The sequence below is a fragment of the Lethenteron reissneri genome, chromosome 26 (assembly GCF_015708825.2).
Source record: "Lethenteron reissneri isolate LAM-NWPU_2019-01 chromosome 26, ASM1570882v1, whole genome shotgun sequence".
Lineage (NCBI taxonomy): Eukaryota > Metazoa > Chordata > Hyperoartia > Petromyzontiformes > Petromyzontidae > Lethenteron > Lethenteron reissneri.
In genome coordinates, this window is record NC_083804.1 from 24,780,908 (window position 1) to 24,804,636 (window position 23,729).

At 44.0% G+C, this 23,729-nt stretch overlaps 2 protein-coding genes across 2 annotated transcripts in view; both read left to right on the forward strand.

Moving 5' to 3' along the window:
• LOC133347918 (actin-binding protein WASF3-like) overlaps positions 1–9,837 on the forward strand; it is a 34,958-nt gene extending 25,121 nt beyond the window's left edge. The window contains exons 1-6 of the transcript XR_009755756.1: positions 4,429–4,589; positions 4,908–5,037; positions 5,773–5,975; positions 7,375–7,642; positions 8,088–8,174; positions 9,137–9,837. The gene's annotated coding sequence lies outside the window, so the exon portion shown is untranslated. Of the gene's footprint in view, positions 4,590–4,907; positions 5,038–5,772; positions 5,976–7,374; positions 7,643–8,087; positions 8,175–9,136 lie in introns of the transcript that reaches the window.
• Positions 9,838–12,165: 2,328 nt separating this feature from the next.
• LOC133347978 (uncharacterized) overlaps positions 12,166–23,729 on the forward strand; it is a 44,501-nt gene continuing 32,937 nt past the window's right edge. Inside the window, exons 1-2 of the mRNA XM_061560738.1 lie at positions 12,166–12,439; positions 17,513–17,533. Coding sequence (XP_061416722.1) covers positions 12,166–12,439; positions 17,513–17,533 — 295 coding nt within the window. The remainder of the gene's footprint in view (positions 12,440–17,512; positions 17,534–23,729) is intronic.

Below are 23,729 nucleotides of genomic sequence, written 5' to 3' on the forward strand. Positions count from 1 at the left end.
ATAGTAAAAAAACGGCGTTACTTGATGAGTCAAAAGTAGTGTGCATACATAATTAATGCTGAAGAATATATATTTCCAGCAACAGAAACTGGATTGTACAACACACTTAAAAACAACATGAATAGTAAAGTTAAGGCTAAAGAAACATCAAAATACATTTTGGCTGATTATTGCACGACTATGGAAACAGACAAAAATATACGATATGTTAATTATGTCAAACATAAGCGACAGTCAAGTGACATCTTCAGGGAACAATCCCAGCGGGGGAAGACATAGAACACTGTGGACGCAAGGGCATCGTTTGGCCGGAATACGTCGGTGAGACAGAATGGCAGTTTCTGTCTTGGCCTGCGGGATACAAACGTGGCACTGTATTTGTCCCTGAGTGCTCAATTGGCTAAAGAACCTGGGATACACGGCACAATTTTAACAACTCAAGAATGGTTATACTAGAGCACACAACCAATAGACATTGCTGAGGGTGTATGGAATAACGTATTTGAAGACAGACAATGACCGATTAACTAAATATACATGTGAGATTCCTCATCACTACCTGGCTACCATGCACACACTTTGGGAAAACAATCTGCAGTGATCCAGATAACCACAACAGCTTCAATTTTGTAACAATACTGCCCATTAATGTCCATGATTTCCATCCTACAGCAACTGAATACACATCTAGGACTACACCATCATCCATAAACCCTCGATGCTGATTTGCATAGCTATCTGCTATATATTGTTTTTTTTTACAAAACTGCTGGAATAATATCTTGGTTGTTTACACACCTTTTCTTTCAGCGTTGAACCCATTCTGACTGGGATATTTTGGACAGATGAAGACTACAATCCCCTCACTGCAGTCGAAATGTCTCGTTAAAATATCGGCTGGTGGTGCCCAAATATATTGTCAAAAGTATAACGCACAAATGTAAAAAAAAAAATTAATTGTACAAACAAAACAAAGACCCGGTAAAGCCTGTATTCACCTCACTGTAATGATGCAATCGTTTTATTGGCTCAGTATTGATGGATCAAACAAATAATGGCTTGCCTTGTTTTACAAGTTGGAAATTTGGGTTGTGGCTTGCAGCACCCACTCACATGATGATGTGAGTGCTGTACGGGAGAGCCCAGACTCATTCTATAAACTATGTTAAGCTAAACTTTTAAATTTTACCAGGTTAGGCCCACTGAGCTATATCGCTCTTTTTCAGAAGTGACCTGGCCATAAATGATAGCTCAACGAAGTGGCTTATCAAGTGGAAATGTATCAGCCAAATACTCTAGGCACATGTTTCTAAATGTGGAGGGAAAAACCAGAGGACCCGGAGTAAAATCTACACGACCATGGGGAAAACATGCAAACTCAAAATATATAGACATCGATTCCACGACCTCATGTATAGCAGGCGAGGCAGTTAACATCTCGCCACCGTGGTGCCCATTCACCACATAGTGGGTGAGGAGAGGTAAATAAGGGGTCACCGTGCTATATTTTTCCTGGGCTCAGCCGAGTAAAGTACAATTTATACACTATATTCAGAAACACCACAATGATTAAAAAAATCAAAATATTAATTACTCCTAAACACAAATGTCGGTAGTGGCAGAATACGTGTGCCAACAAGGACTCTTAATTTATTTTGATAATGTTGAAGTTTTGTGCAAAACTAGTTACTACTCGGCAAGACTAATTAGATAATCTATTAACCTTTCTGAAAGATACAGGCTCAGTGCTGCTTGGAAGAATATTATCAAGTAATACACTGTTTAACCGCATGCCTATGCAGGTCACCATACGCCTAAAAAATTAACCCGTAAAAACAAAGTTTTCACTATAAATCCTTTATATGCGTGGCATCGGTTTTATTTTATTATTCATTTCTGTTTTTCTTGAATAAGAGTTTCATTTTTATCACATTGGTATTTTAAATTAAATATGAATTGTTTTTTTTTCTAAGAAGTGGAAAATTTTGGAAAAAAATTTTCACGAAAAGAAATTGTCACGCACAACGAGTCTGTGTGCAAAATGTCAGCTCGATTGGATCACGGGAAGTGGGTTAAACAACGACCGAAAGATTTGCACGGTCGTAAGCGCGCAAGCAAGCAAGTGAACTTAATATAAAAGATTTAAAAAGGAGACTTGGGCTGGTGTACTTCAACTTCTCAATTCCGTTGTCACTGCTCGTACACCGCAGCAACGTTCATCGCCAAACCCACCCTGTTCATTCGTTTTCCAGTCCCTTTTAAACCTCTCCGCCCTCCAACAATCAACTTTTTTAAATTTCCCGCTCTTCCACGATTTGCTCTCTGCACCAATCCGATCCGTGTCATCCACTCACCCATCGGATTGCGTGTCTTGCATGTCAGTGTTCACACCCCCAATGTCTATTCCCTGCCCGAGCGTGCTGTGTGTGCATGACGTGAGTAGCCCCTGACCCCTGACCTCCAACCTTTCTCTGGTGCATCCCCCGTGTGCATGATTGATGTGTGTGGCGTGTGTGATATCGAGTGTGGATGGTATGCATGTTGTTTGTGTGGTGCGGCTGTGTGAAGATGGGTGGGTTATCCTCGACACGTCCATGGTGATTAACTGTGAGCAGCTAATAACAAGTATTGAGATTTCTTGCACCTGTAGTGTTGTACAGACGGACTCTTTGACGTCTTTTAGTAGCACACACTTTTATTTGTGAATACAGTCCCTATGCACTGAGGGGTATACGGTCCCCTCACCCGTTACACTCTGAACGTACAAGCCTACAGGCTACTCATACCCTGCTCCTTCAGTGTCCTCTGACTGGACCTAGGGAGATGTCTCCCTGACCACTGGTTACTCTGAGCCCTAGCCCTTATAAGGGCTGGAGGGCTTGGTCCAGGGTCCTATGCTTCTTCCGCCGTCTTGGGTCTTCGTGTCGTCGAACTCCCCGAGAGCTCTGAGCGTTCTGGCTTTATACTCGTTCGTGGCCGGGTTGTCCAATCCCTGGCCACCTTGTGGAACCCTGTGATTGGTCGTTCCCAATCTGCTTTTCGATCCCAATTCACCCTATCTGACCCTGACCGTTAGGTCGCGCGGGAAAACCTTGTTTATGGTCAGCTCTCACAACTTGTGAGACCCTGACCGTTAGTTTGAGCGGGAAAACCGTGTCAATGATTAGCTCTCCCAGTTTGTGAATATCGAGTGGGTAACTCTACTACATACCCACCAAAACGGCTGGATGTGCAAGCATGGTGTACATACATAACGTGCATGCATAATGCACGGTGTTGCATGCACATTTTGTATGTTGATTACCCTATGAATAACCCAACCAGAAATGGATATCCATTGTAAATTATATTCATACATTAACCCTCCTCCCTCTGGTCTTCGCACCTGATTTTCTCACAAGTGACAACATCACATTTATCCCTCTATTTTAAACCAAAACAGGATTTTTCCACAACTGGTTGTCGCCTGATGATGCTGGTTGTAATTACCAGTGAAACGTCAAACTCGAATTGTTGTGGTTTTACTCTCCAACACACCGGGTGTGCCGAACTAGTAACGAATTGGAATGCTTTGTTTACGTGCCAAACCTAATTGGCTGTGTTGGCTGGTGGCGGGTTTAACGACACATTTATATTTATGTAGTGGTAATAACTACTCTTTGTTCAGCGATCTGCGAGAGAGCGGATCGAAAACACAATTTTCCCGCTCGGTAAACAGTCAGGGTCAAATGAGGTAATGTAGGATCCAAACGCCAGATTGGGAAGGACCAATCAGAAGGTTCCACAAAATGGCCTGGGATTGGACGAGCCCAGCCACGAACCAGTATAAAGGCCGGAGCGCTGAGAGCTCTGGGCAGTTCTGCCTACACGAAGACTCAAGCTGGCTGAAGACAGCTAGGACCCTGGACCAAGCCTTCCAGCCCTTGTAAGGGCTGAGGCTCTGTGTAACCAGTGGTCAAGGGAGAATATTTCTTGGATAGGCAGGACCCTGGCTCCCAGCCTTCCCGCCCTTGTAAGGGCGAAGGTCCTGAGCGACCAGAGGTCGGGGACCCACCGGGCCAGCGGTGGGTCAGTGAGCCTCCCCTAGGTCCCAGCCGGAGGAAGCTAGGTTAGCAGGGAGATTGAGATAGCTCCTGCCAAAGTCTGGAGGCTGTACCTCCTTGGGATAGGAGATAGACTTGAGTGTTAAGCTTTGCTAAGTCCGGAGGCTGTACCTCCTCAGGGTAACGGGTAAGGGACTATGTTAAGGAAACAATAAACAGTGTGTGCTTTAAGGAAGGAGTTTATTCGTCCGTCATTTACAACACTACATTTACGTAATCTAACCCAAAATCTTCAATTATGGTTAATATTTTTGTGTAGAATGAAAAATTCTGATTTGAGAACAGCAGCTAATCTGAATGCGACTGCGTGGTTCTGGGTAGGTGTCACAGGGCTGTGTCTCGCTTCCTGTGGAGGACATTATGAGCCGTGCAGCACCGAGGCCAAAGGATGCAATTCGGGCCCTGTGCCGGCTGCTCTCCAGCCTCGGGCTTGGCACGGTCAGCCCAGAACAATTTCGGCAAGCCAAGTACGACCGACCAGAGAGTGTACGTCCCTCTCCTCCTCACTTTGTTTTACAATAACCATCACCTATTTTACAATGATAACTTTTTTTGTAATAATCATCTCTTGGACATTAACCACCATTTTATAGTTTTTGTTGTTGCAAAATAACACTCACCAGTTTTAACAATAATCCTTATTCCCTGTTTTACAACAACAATCTTCGTCTATTTTACAGTAACCATCATGGCCATTTTTACAATAACCATCATAGTCTGTTTTACAATAATTGTGGTGGTGTTCATTATAGTCATGGTGGTGAATGTGTAACTTGCACGTGTCACTACTCGTGCTGGGAGCAGGTACCTGTATTCTGGTTTATCCTGTCCCGGGTGCTTGTGTGCACCACGGGAGATGCTGCTGCTGCTGCTCCGGTGGTGGAGGAGAAGGGGAATGTGGAAGTGACAGCTCTGGACCGAAAGACACCTGATGGTATGGGGACACGGGCATGGGGACATAGGAGACTTGAGAGACTTGGGTCATGTGGGGATGCAGCGAGTTTAGATTTGAAGCCAAGTCGAGAGCAGAGGACAGACTGGAATGAGTGAAATTATGTATAAATTTACTTAATGGAACAAAATACAATAAATTCCAGTTTTTTAAAATATAGAAAAGCATCACATAGTCATATGACTGGGGTTTCCTGCAAAAGGATGTGAGGCAAACACATTTTTTGTGAAAAAATAGACATGTAATTCCAGATAAATGTGTCCCAATGGCATACATTTAAAAAGGAATCCTTGGTGTGATGCACAATGTCTATAATACAACAAATTAAAATTACTCCCTACAAAAGCACCATGCCGATGGATTCTAGAATCCATTGTACTCACATCTTGCCGCATTGCAGCCCATACGAACTACACTTGGTGTTCCCAGACAGTCTCTCCAATAGGAACCAAGTATTACCCTGATTATATTTTTTAAGTGGAAGAGGCCGGGTGCATTCAGGGTGATCCATACCGCGAAAGGGCATTTGGGCAATGAGACTCAGTAAAGTTAAAACTCAAAGTATTTCTTGTTTAAACCAATCCTACTGGGAAATGTTTGTCAGGAATGATATGTTAATACGATCTGGTCTGTCTGCATAATAGACTGACAGACCAGCCTCTGATGGGGCCTCTAGACAACAGACTGGTGCCTGGCGTGGTTTCCCTCTATGCGTAGATGTCATCTCCACTGTGAAGGCTGGGCTGCTGCATCATGGTTACGTGGCCCCTGAGATCTTCCAGCCGGGGGGAGCCCAGCAGCTGGGTTCTCTGGAGCTGCTCCTCGCATTCTCATGGCTTCTTCACACCACCCACTTCCCGGTTCGCCACCTGACCCAGGGTGCTCTGCAACTTGACGATGGTGCCATGAAATTGTTTCCTGTGAGTGCATAACATACCTTTATGCTCATCATTAGATACATCCTCTAAGTGTGAAAATGTCACTTAGGCCATACAAATAATTCATAATCATACATTTCCTCATTGTTGTGTTATATTCAAGGTCTAGAGTTGTCAGAAAATATTGCACAGCACCATTGCTTTCTTCTGCTATCTCACTCGGCTATTACAGTAAATACATGACGTCAAAGGTTTATTCGAACCATCTCCATAATAGAGGTTTTTGGGTTAGATCGCGTAAATATATAAATGTGTCATTAAAACCCGTCACCACCCGACACAGCCAACTAGTAAGGGTTGTCACGTAAACAGAACATGCCAACTCGTCACTAGTACAGCACACCTGTGTGTTGGAGAGCCAAGCCACAGCATTTACAATCTGAGTACGACGTTTCATCATTAATTACAACTAGCTTCACAATGAGACCTTTACCAGTGACAAAATATAGTAATAGGTTTTTACCCTTTCAACTGGTACAAAAACTGACACCTTTATGCAAGGCATCATGTTTGCAATTGTACCAGTTGAAAGAGTAAAAACCAATTACTATATTTTGCCACTGGTAAAGGAGGTCTTATAGTGTAAATGCTTACCCCGAGCTCTCAATACTCTGATAGTGCGCTGTCTTTGAGTTGTACGCCTTTTGGCGTCATCTGGTACAACACCAATGGAGACTAGGCTCTAAGAAAAGCTGTCTTCGGGTGTGGACCAATCAACTTCAAGGACAGTGCATATCATTATCATCTTCAGAGTTGTTTCTTTTTGTTTGCATTTTGACTGCTTGTGTTGTGGTTATTGCAAACATGATGCCTTGTATAAAGGTGTCAGTTTTTGTACCAGTTGAAAGGGTAAAAACCTATTACTACAACTAGCTTCATCAGGCGACAGCCAAATTTGTGTTTATTGGTGTGGTTACATGTCGTTGCATCAATACGTTGCCTCAGTAATCCCTCCCCCCCCACATTGTGCAAGAGCGCAGAAGCGTGGTCAATACATCTACGCCTCTATATAAGGAACGCAGTGTGAGGTTGAGCACAGTGTGGATGAGATTAAAGAGTCTAATAGACCGAGTTATTAACTTTGGTGGAGGAATCAAGGATTGATGTCCACAGAAAAACAGTAATCATGATAGTAGTTCGCGCTCCATCAACGTAGGAATAGCAAAATGGACAAACTCTCAAAGTCCCGTCGTGGCTAGCAGACGTCGGCATTTAGCTGCTAAAAATTTTGCCGAATGCAAGAATAAAATCATATTGACTGCTGTCCAGTGAATTTTCGAGCTTTCTTAACGTGTTCTGCTTTAACTACTTTCACGTTAACTAGAGCGGTGCTTTCTTGAGGCTCTGACTGGGGGAATGCTTCTCACTGCCTCTCAAACAGGAGCTCGCAAACGGTGAGCTGCCCGGTGAGGAGCAAGTGGCACCTGCGCCCCGTTGATGGCGCCCCCTTCCCCAAGGATGGCGTGCACTACGCACTGTGGCTCATGGGGAAGCTGCGTATGAGAGTGCGGGCACTGCACAGTGCGCGCCAGCAGCTCTGCACCCTGCTGCACCGTGTACACTCCACATGCAGGCAGCCACACCAACCTGGCAAACACCTCTCCGGCACCGAGGCATACCTGCTGAGACACCCGAATAGACTGACGCAGGTGAGACCAGTCACGTGGACTCGCACAGATTTACAAGCACACAGATTTACACAGGTATGGCCTGTCTTGCATGGATTCACACAGGCTCATACTGGCTCTCACAGATTTACACAGACTGATACAGGCCCACACAATCTCACACAGGCTCACAGACTTGCACAAGTCTGACATTGACTCATATGGGTACGGTCAAGCCTGGAACCAGGGCTTTGCAACCAGGGACCCATAACTAGGAATCTAACACAGGGAAATGAATCGCAGACACAGGACAATAAATATGAGATGTAAAAAACTTACCATTAAACTTTGTTAAAAGAAACAATTGTAACTCATCACCTTTTCACCACCAACTCCCTGACCTTGCCTGGTTTCTGCTATGTGCAGGTGTAATCTCTATGGTCATTGACGGAGGGAGTGGTTTATGGGACAGTGTCTCATTGCCCAGGTCCTACAGCAGCTTGGAGAGGAAAATGCCAGACTGGAGGCCTTCATTGAGTGGAGGAATATGGAGCCTGCTTTCTGGCAGTGGATGGTGAGCATGACACCAGCTGTAGTGACACATCAGGGCACAATATGTTTTCTGAGTGAGCGCCTAGAAACCTTGTGTAGAGTGTCCTGTGTGACCTGAGTTCTATTTCAATTATGGCTACCATCAGTGGTGATATCTGAACTGGTGCTGGTGTTCCCCTTCACCAACCCACACTAACCAGCATCGTGTAGTATGGCTAAACAATCATGACTGAAACGGCATGGGGAGACCTTTATTGAGCAGTGGACTGATAAGAGGCTCTAACATTTTTTAGTAATATGCATTTGTGGACTTTTCGGCTAATGTAACAAACATGACAGACAAAGCAGATTGATAAATGAACATAACAGTTCATTTTAAAGGAACACACATTACAAATTAAATATCATATATAGGTGTTAAAAAACTCTATAAATGTCATCGTGGCCAAAGCTGTTGATGCCACCAGACCTCACCAAAACTTTCTGCCTTTTGCCAGATCCCGCAGCTGCTGCACAGTAGACACATGACCTCCAAAATCTTCCCTAACAGTCACCTATTATAGGGCCTTAGACTTATAGAATAACAGAGGCCCATAGACTTACACAAACACTCATAGTTGTGCCCTAATTGTCTATTTCCACCATCTGCTCTTAGGTCTCCCTCTTGGTCGCAGGACTTGTGGAGACAACTCCAATGCCTGTCTCTGCGATTGGCCCACACACTGTGCACACGTCCTACTCAGCACAACCATTTTTTTGTCTAATCACATTTAAGAAAGACAAGATGCAAGAATCAAATGTTGACCTTGAATGACATAAGCCACTTTGTTGAGCTATAATTTGTGTCCAGGTAGCTTCTGAAAAAGAGTGAATGGTAAACAAAAATAGTTTTATAAAAGAGTTGTACGGATTCACGGAATTTTGGAGAGAACGAAAATTACCACATACCATCTATAATGGTTGCTGTGCTGTGCTGATTTCTAGGAGAGTGTTGTGGAAGTGAAGCTGATTCAGCAAGAGCATCGGGGTCGTTGCCCCAGCTCAGCTGTGCCATGTCACCGGGGGACGGAGGGGGTGCAGGACATGTCCCTCGATTCTCGGCTCGGCTCGGTGGGCAAGAGTCTCGCGAGGATTGAAAGGGACGTGCACTGCGCGCTATGTCGCAGTCACGCTACGTGGCTCAGTGAGGTGCGGCACGACCCCACGGCACTGTCATGGTCTTGCATAACGGAGTTAGGGGTTAGTAGGGTCGCCGGAATGTGACAATACGATACACCATATAATACAAGATCCACTATAATCTGCGTATCGTCCGTTTTACTGAATGTCGCATCGTGACCATCATGGGTCATTTTATTTTTCTACAATCTTATTTCTTGACAAAATATTAAATGATAATTAGATCTCTAAATAAATAGTTCCATTTAAACTCGTGCTTTGAAAAATAGTTTTCTTTTTATTACACGCTTTTATTTAACTCGCTCCGTCTGTTGTCGTATCCTTAAAAAATATTGTAACTCAATTTTTACCCACTTCCCAATGTGCTATCGACTGCAAACTTGGTATACTTATGTCATACTGATGAGAAGACTATATTCTATTATAAAAAATAAATATGTTTAAACATTTTACACGCTTTTATTTAACTCTGTCTGTTGTCGTATCCTCAAATCTTGTAACTCAATTTCAACCGTCTTCTTAATGCCGTATTGACTGCAAACTTGGTATAGCTATGTCATACTGATGACAATACTATATTCTATCATTACACATTTTAAATATATATTTTTAAACATTTAACACGCTTTTATTTAACTCACTGTCTGCTGTCATATCCTCAAATCTTGTAACTCTATTTCAACCGTCTTCCCAATGTCCTATCGACTGAAAACTTGGTATAGGTATGTCATACTGATGACAATACTATATTCTATCATTTAAAATAAAAAAAATATTTTTAAACAATCTTTTTTACGGCTCTAATTGTCCACGCTCAACTCACATTGCCTCTAAATCACCACGGTCCCTTACACTGTGGCAAGCTGCGGGGCCACTTCCTGGAGTCGTGGAGTTCTGCCATTACGAGTACGGTACATTTCATTAAAGCGTGTTTAAAAAAAGTATTTTTGAATATTTTATTTTAAACTAGCTTTACTACCCGGCTTCGCCCGGGAACTTGGATTCACCACGCCCGGCCGCCTTGTCTCCCCAGTGACGATGTTCACACACCACACCAGTTACTCGTTTGAGGCTGAGTCGACCTAGGGGAGGCCCAGGTCCGGTTCAAATAATCGTCACCAGTGGTGGCCGTGAGTGGGAATCGAACTCGGGTCGCCGGGTTCGTAGCGTGGCGCGCTAACCACGACACTACAATGCGTTACGCTTCCGTTGTAGGATTTGTGTGAGGCGCGCCGATCCGCTGTAGGGTTTTAGTGAGGCGCGCCGATCCGTTGTAGGGTTTGTGTGAGGCGTGCCGATCTGTTATAGGGTTTTAGTGAGGCGCGCCGATCCGTTGTAGGGTTTTAGTGATGCGCGCCGATCCGTTGTAGGGTTTTAGTGAGGCGCGCCGATCCGTTGTAGGGTTTTAGTGACGTGCGCCGATCCCCCGCGATACAATAATACTGTGTAATCACTATAATTTTATGATTTACCGAGCCTATAATAGTAATCTCACACATTGTGGTGGCGGGGGAGTGAAGAGGACGTGTAACTTTGATGAATTTACCTCAGAGTCGCGGGGTGGGTGTCGAGGCCTAGCACCGTGCAGAGCCTCCGGCCTCGCCTGATTTTCCCACCCGGTTGAGGCTGGGTACGGGTGCGGTCCCCCCCCCCCCCCCCGCGCTGCAATAATACTGTCTAATCGCTATAATTTAATAATCGACCGACCCTATAATAGTAATTGCACACATTGTGGTGGGGGGGGAGTGAAGAGGACGTGAAACTTTGATGAATTTACCTCAGAGTCGCGTGTTAATGCGTGCGCCTATTTTTAACGGGAATAAAAAATGGCGTCCACCCCGCGGCGAAGGCGTCGCTACCCGTTGGCAGGGGCAACCGCCGTCCAATGAAAGCGGCGAAGGCGTCGCTACCCGTTGCCAGGGGCAACCGCCGTCCAATGAAAGTGCGTATGGTCCGGCGACACACAGACACACAGACAGACAGATTCACGATTTTATATATATAGATGCAGTTTCTGAGCACATGGCAAAATAGCCAAATCATTAAGCGGCTAGCAACAAACAGCACTATCAAAGTAGTAATAGATAACAGTTAACACTTGTTTTTATCAGCATGGCAATTATGTAATGTTGTTATTCTTGCATTTTATACAAATAATTAATTCACTATTGTTTAACTTTGGAGTATGTGTAGATTGTAAAGTTGCAGTGATTACAATAATTATGGCAGGCTTGTTGATTGAACAGCATTTAACTATTAGTAATTTTAATTTCTACTGATACTTTTTATTCTCAAGTACTGCAAAACACAAAATTTATAGTACACATGTTAAATACAGTTGCAGAGTTGAGGGAAACTGATATCCTGATTATCGTTTTATCATGAAAATTTATATTGTAACTAGCGTATTGTGAAAAATGACATTACGGGAATCCCAGGGATTAGTAAGGAATGTCCGGGATCTCACACGACCATACATACATTACACCAGCGATGCGTTACCGATTTCGTGGATTAATCATGAATATAGGAAAATTTGAGCAACACATTGTATATGATTTGAGATGCAATTTTCATGAATGGCACTATATATTGTCATAAAAGCACACTTCAGATATAAACACACCTGGTCCTACTCACAAGGAGTGTCATTATATCCATCTGTATATGTTCTTACATGATATTACGGAGTTTCCCATAATATCGTGCTGCCTGTTTACTCGTTCTGTTCCGCTCTGCATCTGTTATTGGCATAACTACTTCACCCGCTGCAGTGCGGCTCTGCACCATCAGCTGTGCGAGATCTCGCCGAGTCAGCACAGCAGGAGGCGAGCATGGTGGTGCGATCTCTGCAGGCTCCAGCCCAGCGGCTCGCTGCCACCTTGCTGCTTCTGCACCTGCCCTTCCACCTACATCTGAAGCAGCAGCAGAGGCAGCACCGGGGCGGGCACCAGCAGGAGAGAGAAAGCGGCGCGGTGGGGACGCCAGAGTTGGCGCTGTGGGAGGCAACGCGCGAGCTGGGCGGGCATCTCGCCCGCCTGCGTGCCTCGCTGAGGCGGCAGCAGCAGCACGGGCGTTGGCGGGCGAGGCTGGAGGCCATGCTGGACGGCAAGGAGAGCATCGTGTGCCTCCCGCCGCCCCACTCACACCACCGGTAAGGTGGCTGGTACTGCTGTCGACGAGAAGATGGACTCGGACTCATTGTTTCTACAGAGCCACGACGCCGGTGTAGTGGATTTCACTATTACGATGAAAAGGAAGTGAAATTTCACGGTTAAAATCCTACATGAAAAGCTCCATTCGTGCCCTCCTATGCTGCATTGGGGGACAAAGTGATTGCCAGAATTTAGTAATATTTTGAATTCTAAGGGTTCAGTATTCCAAACTTTAGATCATTTAGTAAACCACTGTATAATACAGGTTTTTTGGGGTTGGCGTAAATATTTAAATGTGTCGTTAAACCCGCCACCACCCGACACAGCCAACTAGTAAGGTTTGTCACTTAAACAGAACGTGGCCAATTCGTCACTAGTGCAGCACTAACCGGTGTGTTGGAGAGCCAAGCCACAACATTTACAATCTGAGTACGACGTTTCACCAGTAATTACAACTAGCTTTATCAGGCGACAGCCACATTTGGCTTGGCTCTCCAACACACCGGTGTGCTGTACGTGTAACGAATTGACATGTTCTGCTGAGAATAAATAAGGGGGAGATGTACACCTCCATTTCCGCTGCACTGCTGTTTGGACGTAGCATGTGGACGTAGGCAATGTGAAACTAAATCAGAACCACAGACTAAAGACCTCCATATTCATGGTTCTTTCAGTGAGGTGTCACGATCAGAGATAACTATTCAATTCAAGTCTTTTGCACTACCACCTTAGTTAAATGCCAAATTTATTTTTCCTTCCCGGTCCTCCTTGACTGCTGTTTAGGGACGTCATCTGCACATCCACTCTATATTCTATCAAATCCTCGCTCGCCCCTTACAACCAAAATAAATGGAAAATAAACCATGTGTATATTTCTGACACGTTTAATTATATGCGAGTTTAAGAAACGTATTTTATTCAGCTTATTAATTTCTGTATGAAAATTCCATGTTGCCAGCAGCGATTCGCCGACTTTTGAATGTGGAATCGATCCAATCCGCACGTCGCAATACAGATTCTGGTACAGTATAAGAAACGATCCGATCCGTAGGTTCGCGATTCAGACGAGTAGAATCGATCTACGATCATTATCAGTCGCGTTGGAATCCGTTCTTGACTGGTGTCTGTGATGTGAGTGTTTTCTTGTCGCGGAACTTTTGCCTCTGCGCCAATTTTTCAATATATATAACCGCAGAATTTCCCGTATCGCCGCAATGACCGCTTGTCACGACTTGCGCCGGGTTTCCTATCTTCGAGATCGGGGAGAGCGAGCGGCTAGGCCCAAGCCTCGGCCTTTCTACAAAAAATCATTCGGCCGCGGAGCCCGAGCCCGCAGCCGATCGCGGTTCGACTTCGTGATGTACCGGTTATTTTTTATAATACAAAAAGGTGTATTTTTAATACGTAAATAAGTAGTGATTAGACTTCCGCTTTGATATATATGACATCCGTAGTGCGGATCAGCATAGTTTAGATAGGTACGTGGCGTAGTGTATATATGCGATTAGAATTGCCCAGACAAGTATATACATTTAGGATGTATAGTCTAAATAAGTGTATTTGACTTGAATAGTATACATACAGATACTTAACACTGCATGGATTACATGGCGAACATCGTAATGGTCTACCCGCTGCCGAGTGTTGTGGCTGGGTGAGAGAGTGGGGTGGTGAGTTGAGTGGATGGGACAATGAGTTGGTGGTTGTCTTTTTTAAATCCTTTATATTAAGTTCACTTGCTTGCTTGCGCGCTTACGACCGTGCAAATCTTTCGGTCGTTTTTTAACCCACTTCCCGTGATCCAATCGAGCTGACATTTTGCACACAGAATCGTTGTGGATGACAATTTATTTTCGTGAAAAATTTTTTCCTAAATTTTCCACTTTTTAGGAAAAAGAAAATTTAATATTTAATTTAAAATACCAATGTGATAAAAATGAAACTCTTACTCAAGAAAAACAGAAATGAATAATAAAATAAAACCGATGCCACGCATATAAAGGATTTATAGTGAAAAACTTTTGTTTTTATGGGTTAATTTTTCTGTGTAAGTTTGCACGTATAGGTTTCCATAGGTGTGCGTTTAATTGTTACACGGATTATCCCATTTAGCACAGCGACGTCTAAACAATACAAACAAGTAAACCCGTAAAAACAAAGTTTTTCACTATAAATCCTTTATATGCGTGGCATCGGGGCGGCAAGAGTCCTCTCGTCCTCTGGCTTGAGATGGCTGCCAACTATGGGTCAGATGATTGGCAGCATTAAACAAGCGGTAATTGAATATTTATTTATTTTTCCCTAAACAGTGTAAAATTTAGGATTTTTTTTCAAGAAAATGCATTGTCACGCACAACGAGTCTGTGTGCAAAATGTCAGCTCGATTAGATCACGGGAAGTGGGTTAAAAAACGACCGAAAGATTTGCACGGTCCTAAGCAAGCAAGCGAACTTAATATAAAGGATTTAAAAACATCAATATTGCAGAGAACAAGTACAGGGTCCGAGGGATGTTGCACAACTATCACACGAGGTATTTAACGGTCGTAAACGATACACGCAAATAAAACTGCAACTATATTAGAGGAAGGGAAGCTAGAATAAGTAATATAAAAAAAACTTTTTAAAAACACGCTTTCATGAAATGTACGAGTAATGGAAGAACTCGACGACTCCAGGAAGTGGCCCCGAGGCTTGCCATAGCGTAAGGGACCGTGGTGATTTACATCCAACGTGAGTTGAGCGTGGACAATGAGAGCCAAGCCGAACATCTCTTTATCTCCATCTCCATATATATATAAAAGGCAAAGTTGTGATTATGTGTGTCTGTTCAAAATATTTAGCGTACTTCCCGACAGGCTTTTGTATTTTTTTTAGGGGGGGGGGGGCTCAATAATGAAAATTATTTTGCACGGAAGTGAGCTGTGACGTCACATCTGTCATGTGACCCGCGCGTGTGGAAGCGTAACGCATTGTAGTGTCGTGGTTAGCGCTACGCTGCGTTACGAACCTGGCGACCCGAGTTCGATTCCCGCTCACGGCCACCACCGGTGACGATTATTTGAACCGGTCCTGGGCCTCCCCTAGGTCGACTCGGCCTCAAACAAGTAACTGGTGTGGTGTGTGAACATCGCCACTGGGGAGACAAAGGCGGCCGGGCGTGGTAAATCCAAGTCCCGGGTGAAGCCAGGTAGTAAAGCTAGTAACATATAAAAAATAATGTTTTAAAATATATTTTTATGATAGAATATAGTATTGGCATCAGTCTGACATAAGTATACCAAGTTTGCAGTCGATACCACATTGGGAAGTGGGTTACAAGATTTGAGGATACAACAACGACAACAACAACAGACAGTTAAATAAAAGTGTGTAAAAAGGGACATAAAGAGGGAGTGTGAAAGGAGGGAACCAAGCTATGGATGAGCAGCAAGGGTATTCCAGGAATGAGGAGCAACAACGCCAAAACATTTTTTTATTACTAAAGTTTTAGCATGTGCAATTTCTAGTCGATAGAAGGCATTTCTGAATATCGGGGATAGATTCTAGATTTGAAGCTTTCGTTACTGCAAGGATTCATACTCTTAGGTTTTTTCGGTAAAGCCACCGAAAAAACCTAAGAGTACCGAAAAAACATAAGAGTATCGGGAATAGAGTTAGAGGAACTATTAATTTAGGTTATTGGAAGATTAGTCATGGTGTCTCTGGATGTCCAGGATGGACAGATTTGAGTTAATGTACATGTTGCAATGATGAGTTCTAGATTCACACGCTAGGTGGTAGATGGTATCACAATAATAAAATATGGGCAGAATAAATTGTGTGAGTGCAGTGTGTGTATCGTGTCTGTTAGTATACTATGTGGGAGTAAACTGTGTTGTGTGTGATTGCATAGTTGGTGAGAGTGTAAATTCTTTGTTGTGTATGAATGTGCTGTGTACAGAAATACCTCGGTTTACTTCTGGGATGCGTTCCGGAAATGTGCGACGAATATCGAAAAAACGTAAATCAAAGTAATTTACAGGATAGGTAGAGGCGAAGGCTGAGGGACGAAGATGAGAAAGGACAGATGCTGTCAGCAACGTAAGTGTTGGTTGAGGCAATGCAAATGAGGTAGTGGTATTAATACATTGACGACGTATTTTGCGAAATGATGTAAAAGATAGAAAATAATAATCGGGGTATTCCTGTATTTGCAAAGTGCAGAACACACTGCCATTATATGTTGTGCCGATTCCCATTAGTGCGAAATAATTGCAGCACTTGGCCTAAAAGCCGATGTAACTTATTAGGGGATATTTTGTGTTTTTGTGCGAATGTTTACGTGCGTATGTTTACGTGCGTATGTTTACGTGCGTCTGTATGAGTATACTTTGGAGAGCAGTCGTGTATGTTGAACTTCTTTCACACCGTATGTAGCCAACCATGTTAATCGGAGGTGCGGTGGAAGGACAACAAAAAGTGTAATGGATTGCGCGCTGCTCTATAATCCTGGCCACCCATGTTCGGTTCCTGCTCATGACCAACTCTGACGAATATCTGAACTGATCCAGAGCCTCCCCTAGGTCGACTCACCCTTAAATGTGTAGCTGGTGCAGTGTGTAAACATCAGCACTGGGAGACAAAGGTAGCCGGGCGTGGTGCTGACCACCCACTCCCTTGTGCGCCATTCCGGCCTTCATAGGTGCTTGCTAAAAAACTTGCCATAACAGTATCTTACAGGCTATTTGGAGAATCTTTGTTCATATATGTGTGCATACCCGTGCATGTTTGTGCCTTATGTTGATGGAGGTTGAGTGGATATTGCTGTTTTCTGTCTGCAGCTACCAGTGCCTCTGCTCTGCAGGATCAATGACATGGAGCAGAGACACCCGGCGCAATCCGGCACTAAGAGACACAAATTCTAGATTTGAAGCTTTCGTGACTGCAAGGATTCATATTCTTAGGTTATTTCGGTAAAGTCACGTAGGTAAAACATTAAAATTAATGAAAGTAAAATAAAATAAAAATCACGACGTTTCGGAGGCAACACAAGTCTCCGTCATCAGGTGGGACCGTCACAGCCAGATTTGCTGCATCAAGTGAGGCAATGATTCAAGATGTAATCCCTTAAAAGCAAGTTGAGGGGGAAGGAGAGGGGGAGGGAGCTTATCAGAATGTGGTAGCCAATGAATGGAACGTATCGGGAGGGAGGGGGGCGGGGCTCAAAGACGGCACGACGTGCCACGTAGAACGCATCGGGAGGGGGCGGGGCCAAAAGAATGCACGACGTGGTACAAGTCGGCGGCGTTGACATGGTTGTGCGCAAGCAACTACTGCTGCACACGCCAACGCATTGGACAGAGAGGGGGAGGGGAGGCCAAAAGAGAGTGTGGTGCAAGTGTACGTGGACATGTGTGTGTACAAGCACCTGTTGATACACATGATAGAAAATAACGAAAATGCCCATGTTTATACCAGTGCTGGCTGAACAATGAAGAGAGTACTGTTAAACACTGGGGATGTTAACACTCGGTAAAGTAAAGTAAAATAGTGCCTGTCAGATAAGATGGTCCAAAAATGTGTAATTAAGTCTTTTTTGCGTGGTTGATAACATCTTTCCAATGATTACTAAGTTTGTACCCATCATCACGGTTTAAATTATGTCTGTGTTTTTATATTTGTATGGCTTCGTGTACAAACGTTTGATGGTAGCCAGGAGGTTTGCAGAGAACCTTGGTCTCGGAAAAGACAATTTCATGAGAGCCCACCAAGTTGTAGCAATGATCGGCAACGGCCAGTGTTCATATAGCACGGATCACTCTGGCAACATGAAGAATCACCAGCGAACACACACGGGCGAGAAACCATTTCAATGCACTGTGTGTGGGAAGGCATTTTCACAGCCATCAGCTCTTCACAATCACCAGAGAACACACACAGGAGAGAAGCCCTTCAAGTGCACTGTGTGTGGGAAGGAATTTGCACGGTTATCACATCTTCACAGACACCAGAGTACACGCACGGATGAGAAGCGCTTCGAGTGCACTGTGTGTGGGAAGGCATTTACACGATCAGGAGATCTTCGCAGACACGAGAAAACACACAGGCAAGAAGTTATTGAAGTGCACTGTGGATGGGGAGGCATTTACACAGTCATATATTCACAATCAGCAGAAAATGTACACGGGTGAGAAGCCATTCAAGTGCACTCTGTGTGGGAAGACATATACACGGTCAACACTTCTACACAATCACCAGAGACAACACACAGGAGTGAAACCTTTCAAGTGCACCAAGTGTGGGAAGGCATTTACAATGTCAGAAAATCTTCACAGGCACCAGAAAACACACAGGTGAGAAGCCATTTAAGTGCACTGTGTGTGGGGAGGCATTTGCATGGTCATCGGTCCGAAACAAGCATCAGAAGATCCACAAAGAGAGGAAGGTGAAATCGAAATGTAAAAGTCAAGGTTGTGCAATGACCTCATCTTTTGTAAAACAACTAGAAGAAATTACCAGCTTCATAACCTGGCCAGGCGTGGAGGTGAAATGTTAAGATGATTTGACTGTTGTGAAAAAAGAGCCAGAAGAACATTCCAGCTTCTCAACCTAGCCAGGAGTGGAGGTAAAATGTGAAGATGATTCAACTCGTGAAAAAAGAAACCGAAAATAATTCAAGCCTCACAAACTGGCAAGGAGTGGAGGTGAAATATGAAGAAGTTTAGACTCCCAAAAGAAAACGTTGAGAAGGCGTCACTGCAGATTTTGACAATTCAATCCAGCCGTATAGCCTGGCAGCTCCTTTGGAACCTAGGTACCTCAAAACGAACAGCACAGATCGCAAAAGATCAGCGAATGCTGCCTTCCGAGATGCTGTCCTGCTCAAAAGCATCGATGGACAAGCTCGCCAAACAAGCTGTATGGAAACACCTCACCCATCACCTTCAGCCAACTGCAAGCAACAAATCCAGCCAACTATCACAATGAGTGGAAGCAGGCCTCAGGGCCATAACATCCAACAAGGCTCTGGGATATGATGGTTTGGGTCCTGAAATCCAAAAGAACCTGGGACTTGGGATAGCAATGGTTTGCAAACCTCTTCACCATCGTACACAGGACAGGCAAAGTTCCAAAAGCATGGAAGCCAAAGTCATGGCCATCCTAAAACCTGGAAAGCCGCAATAATTGCCCTCCAGCTACAGGCCAGTATCCCTCTTGTCCACCTCTAAGCTGAGAGTGCTTGCCAAACTTTCCCCCATTATCGGTGAATGTGTGTTTTTTGTCGACTATGCACGAGCATTAACATCAAGTGATTCGTTACATGACGAGGTGTCGCCCTCTGGCGGACATGCGGTACCAGCACCGCCGTATGTTAAGAGGTCTGGTTAACTTGTGAATGCCATTTTACTGCCCTACATTCCTGACAAAAGTCTGAAAAATAAAATATTCAATATTGCTATGAAACTACATTAAATGAAACTAGAAGAATATGGTTTGTCTGAATAGTCATAAAGGTATGTTTTCAGTGACAGCCTGTCCTGCCGGCTGAACTATCAGTTAAAATGTGAGGCAAGTGGCCTGTCTTTTTTTCTCGTCATCACAGATCAAGACAAGGCCACGGACCGACATGTAACGGGAGCTCTTGAGTTTATGGGTTTGGGTGCTAGTCTGTGGTTCTCTCTTGAGTATCTGAGTTTCTAAGTTTATGGGTTTCTGTATGAGTATATTGGATCTGTTTCAGTCTGGGTCTCCATTAATCTGTGGGTCTGTGTCTGGATCTGTATGGGTTAGAGTGAGCTGTTCTGTGGTTACAAGTCACCCTCTGGTGGACATGTGTACTGGACATCTCTGAAAAAGCTTTATAGCGCATTGGATTCCTCCGTATAAATATTCTGATTCTACTACACAATAAACGGGGCTAGTTGCGCTTTTATGTAAATGCACATCTACAACTACTAAAATAACTGTACATGTGAGGATAAATCCTATTCCAATGGTGACTTTGTGTAAAGGCTCTCATAGGCATAAATTCGCAGTGCACACCGGGAGCTGAACACAAACGCCTCAAGGTAGGCATGGGGGAGTCAGAATTAGTTTAGTTCCCCAGCAAAGCCCATTCAGCGAAGACGTTTTTTTCAATAGAGACTTAGCCAGGATAATTCACGTTTATATTGAGGTTTGAGTTGGGGGCTAGGTTTAGAGGGTTGGGTTTAAGGTTAGGGGGTTCGGTTGTGTTGGGGAAGACAAGTGTGGATTATGGGTTAGGTTTAAGAGTAGTACTGGCCACCAAGCGGAGTCACAAAACCATCATGCAAACTCCGGTCATCGCACCAACTTTTGCAAGCCATTGAACAAAGATGGTCACCGCATCGCACGCTTTCAGATTCGCTTCTGCGGCCGTAAGGAATGCTCTTCCAATATTAGGAAGCCACTGGAGCTATGCACTTTTAAATCTAAACTGAAAACTCATTGCTTTAAAGCAGTTTTTTGTGTAAGTTGTCCTTCCCCCGCATCTCCCAATTAGCTCGGCTGTCTATGGTGCGAAAGAAGTTCAACATACAATGTAATGTATAACTTGTAATACTGCATATGGCCACCATTGGGCAGTACGTAGCCATGTACAGGGTGCTTCAATTTTTTTGTTAACACTTATATGGGATTTGAGGTTTTCGTGACTGCAGGGATCCATACTCTTTAGTTCTTTCGGTAAAGTCACGTAGGTATAAATTAAATCACGACGTTTCGGGCGCAACAAGCGTCCGTCATTCCCCTTACCCCACACCCCCACCCTCTTATCTCTCCCTGGCTCCTCCCCCCATCTCTTACCTCTATAGCCTCTTGTCACGGCACTCCTTTTGCCCACTTCAGCGATTGGTTCTTGCTGTGATTGTCCCACCTGATGACGAACACTTGTGTTGCGCCCGAAACGTGATTTATTTAATTGTATACCTACGTGACTTTACCGAAAGAACCAAAGAGTACTAACATCGTTTTTAATGGAAAAATAACGGATAATACACTGTAACATGATAACAAATGTATGTTAATAGCTTCAAAAAGTCAAAGAGTCTCCACTTGTTCGACATCATTGTCAACTTCTTGGTTCTTTCGGTAAAGTCACGTAGAAGGGAAATAATAAAAATAAAACATAAAATAATTCTCACGACGTTTCGGCCACAACGCAAGCAGCCGTCCTCAGGTGAAGAACAGGTCTATCGGAAAGACAGCGTCTGAATGAAACACCACCAGGCTTGGAGCGTATATTTAAGCTGGGTTGGAGGGGGAAGAGCGCCTTGACAAAATAATTTGCATATCAAGAGGACTTTAGCATATTTATGGGAAATGCAGATATGGGATTAGTCATTACTTGTGGAATGCGTAGGAGGTGGGCGGGGGGTTTCAAAGTCATAATATGCCCGTGCATTATGCAGGATTAGCAGCATCAAAGGGAGGGAGTAAGGTTAGCATTAATAAAGGGAAGGAATGTTAATAGTATGGAGCTGCAGCGACTAATATGCTTATAGACTATACATTGTAATATTACACTATTATTCTACCCACCCTGCTGTATATTCACTTTACAATTACGATACTATAACCTTATACATTGTATTAAACATTACACTTTTATACTATTTATTATTATACAATCTGCTATACACTATACCATTGACCGTCGCGTGAAAGGTACTAAGAGGAAGCAACGAAATATGTCAATGGGAGAGTGGTGGTAGGAGACTTGCAGCGGAGCAAAGAATCCATTCCCTGCGGAGAATAAAATATATATAGTCAACTAGCGGAAGTACCCGGCTTTGCCCGGTTGAAAAATATATTTCTTAAAAACCTTACATATATACACAGATACTAAGGTATTGTCAAAGCCCGGTGGGCTGTTTGTACATTTCTCCACCAACAAATATATAAGAGGCTTTCACAAGTCCAAAAAGTTGTAGAAAGTGTAGGGTAAATAGTTGATGTCAAAATGTTTCCGAAAATTGTGGTCTCCCCCCCCCCCCCCCCCTCAAAAAATATCTTTACCCCTCGTAGGTATATATACTAACAACACCTTACATACAACAGAGGAAGTGGTATCTATTGACTCTGTAGTAGTATCTACTGACTGTACCTTAGTATCTACTGAGCCAGTAGTAGCTACAGACTGTGTAGTAGTATTTAGTGACTGTAATAACTACTGACCATAGTAGTATTTACTGGGCCTACAGTAGTATCTACCGACTATATACTCGTAACGACTAACTGTATAGTATCTGCTGACTCTCTAGTAGTATCCACTGACTATAGTACTAACTATCTACTCACTCTATAATAGTATCTACTGACTCTAGTAGCTACTCACCGTGGTAATATGTACTGACTGTATAGTAGTACTAGCTGTACTACCCGGCTTCGCCCGGGACTTGTATCCACCACGGCCGGCCGCCTTTGTCTCCCCAGTGGCGATGTTAATACGCCACAGCAGTTACTCGTTTGAGGCAGAGTCGACCTAGGGGAGGTTCAAATAATGGTCACCGGTGGTGGCCGTGAGCGGGAATCGAACTGGGTTCGCCGGGTTGGTAGCGCAGCGTAGCGTTAAGCACTACACCCACCGATCCTCACACACCACACACACACAGACACACGCAGACACACACAGACAGACACACACACAGACAGCACGCTAAGCAGTACACTACCGCTCCCCACACACCACACACGCACACACACAGACACACACACAGACACACAGACACAGACAGCACGCTAAGCACTACACTACCGTTCCCCCTACACAACACACGCGCGCGCGTCCATAGGTACACATACACGCGCTTGCTGCAGACACACACGACTTTCAGGGAGCGGCAATGCTGCGCAAGGAACGCCTTAGACCTGCAACACATTTGTGTAATGCGAGCATAAACACACAAACATACACAATACACACACACATACATGCAGACACACAGACACACACATAACACATACATACACACACATACACAGAAACACATACACACATACATAGACACACACATACATACACACAAACACATGCACACGCGTCATACACACATACATACAGACACGCAGACATACACATAAAGACATACAAAAAAACGCACATACATACACACACATACACACAAACACATACACACACATACATACACACATACATACAGACACACAGACATACACATAAACACATACACAAATAGACATGACCCGGCTTCGCCCGGGACTTGGATCCACGATGCCCGG